The 1,404-nt window shown below is 48.6% G+C and overlaps 1 protein-coding gene across 1 annotated transcript in view; it reads left to right on the top strand.

Moving 5' to 3' along the window:
• COL9A3 (collagen, type IX, alpha 3) overlaps positions 1-1,404 on the top strand; it is a 36,996-nt gene that overhangs the window by 16,701 nt on the left and 18,891 nt on the right. The window contains exons 13-14 of the mRNA XM_009998727.1: positions 489-544; positions 1,284-1,337. Of these exons, the coding sequence (XP_009997029.1) occupies positions 489-544; positions 1,284-1,337 (110 nt within the window). The remainder of the gene's footprint in view (positions 1-488; positions 545-1,283; positions 1,338-1,404) is intronic.

The raw sequence follows: 1,404 nt of genomic DNA, 5'->3' as shown, positions 1-1,404 counted from the left end.
AAACCCCTTCTGCACAGCCCAGTTCCCATGACCTTTCTGCTGGGGAGCTCAGTGGTGCCATCAGTCACCCTGTGCTCTGCAAACAGCTCTTGCCTCAGCAGAACAACAGAAGTGGAAGCTGATGGTGGAAAAACACATCATGCTGGTTTCACTGAGCTGTGAAACAGGTCCTGCTTTTGGTACCTCACCTTGGATGAAACATCCAAGCTGCTCTGGTAGAGCTCTGGACACCTTTTGGGTGCATCTGGGCTGTCTTGACAGCCTGGTGAGTGAACTCTGAGCACGTCTGCACGGGGTAACTGCAGTGTCCCTTGCTCAGAGGTCACCACCGATGGAGAAGCTGCCTCGTTCGTACATCAGAAGGCTGAACTTTTTGCCACTCTTCATTGCTTCTTCATGTTTTCTGGGTTGATGAGTTGCTACACCATGCTGTTCTGCCATTTCATGTTTAACAGGCATTGGGTTTTAACTGATTTGTTTTTTTAATTAGGGCCCAAGAGGACTAAGAGGCCTCCCTGGCCCCATGGGTCCTGCCGGCGACAGAGTAAGAAAAACCTTCTTCTAATTTCCCCCCTTCCACCACTGATCTGTCTCATAAGAGCTCCAGGTGCCATTTTTCCTTACTGACAGCCACTGGGGAGCTTGTAAAGATATAAAGTGCAGGCTCTTCCCTGCAGAACAGCCTTCCAAAGGCAGGAGGAGCCCACACAGCTGAGGGGTTGACAGGATCAGCCCCAGCCTGATTTAAGCATTCGGACCAGAGGGGACAAAGTGCTGGCCCTGCAAGGCTGACAAGCCTAAGGAATCTTGCAAAAAATAATTGAGGAACATTTTGTGAACCCTTAGCTTGCTGTTCTGTCTCTTTACAAGAAAAAGACAAATAATCACTGGTGGGCAAAGATTTTCAGGACATGAAAAGCATCCTCAGTGAGAACAGGGTCAGTCTTAGCTCACCCTGCCATTGGGCTTCTGCCAAGCTCCCTTGACCATTGCCCTAGAAGCTGAAGGGTTTTGAAATTGGTGAAGTTCTGCATTTATTTAAGAACAAGTGTGTTATCAAGATAATAAAGCAGTGAATGGTACCAGTGTATCACAGAGATACTGGTGGGGAGTTGCAGAGTGAAACCCTGCTCATTCACAATGGGGTCTGTTGCAAACGAGCAAGAAACATGGGGTGTCTTTTCAGGGCTTTTGTGTTTTCTCAGACTGGAGTGTCAGGCAGGGATACTGTTACTTCCCTCTCTGCCAACCACAGCATTACAATGATATGTTATTCCTTGCAGGGTGACATTGGTTTCAGAGGGCCACCTGGAATCCCAGGACCTCCAGGGAAAGTTGTATGTATCTGCTTCTGAGCATCTCTCTGGCCCTGCCTCCCACAGCCAAAGCCTACATTTCATTCCT

Source organism: Chaetura pelagica, unplaced genomic scaffold (genome assembly GCF_000747805.2).
Source record: "Chaetura pelagica isolate M959 unplaced genomic scaffold, ChaPel_1.0 scaffold275, whole genome shotgun sequence".
NCBI classification, from domain to species: Eukaryota; Metazoa; Chordata; class Aves; order Apodiformes; family Apodidae; genus Chaetura; species Chaetura pelagica.
This window is presented reverse-complemented; position numbering and strand designations above follow the sequence as displayed.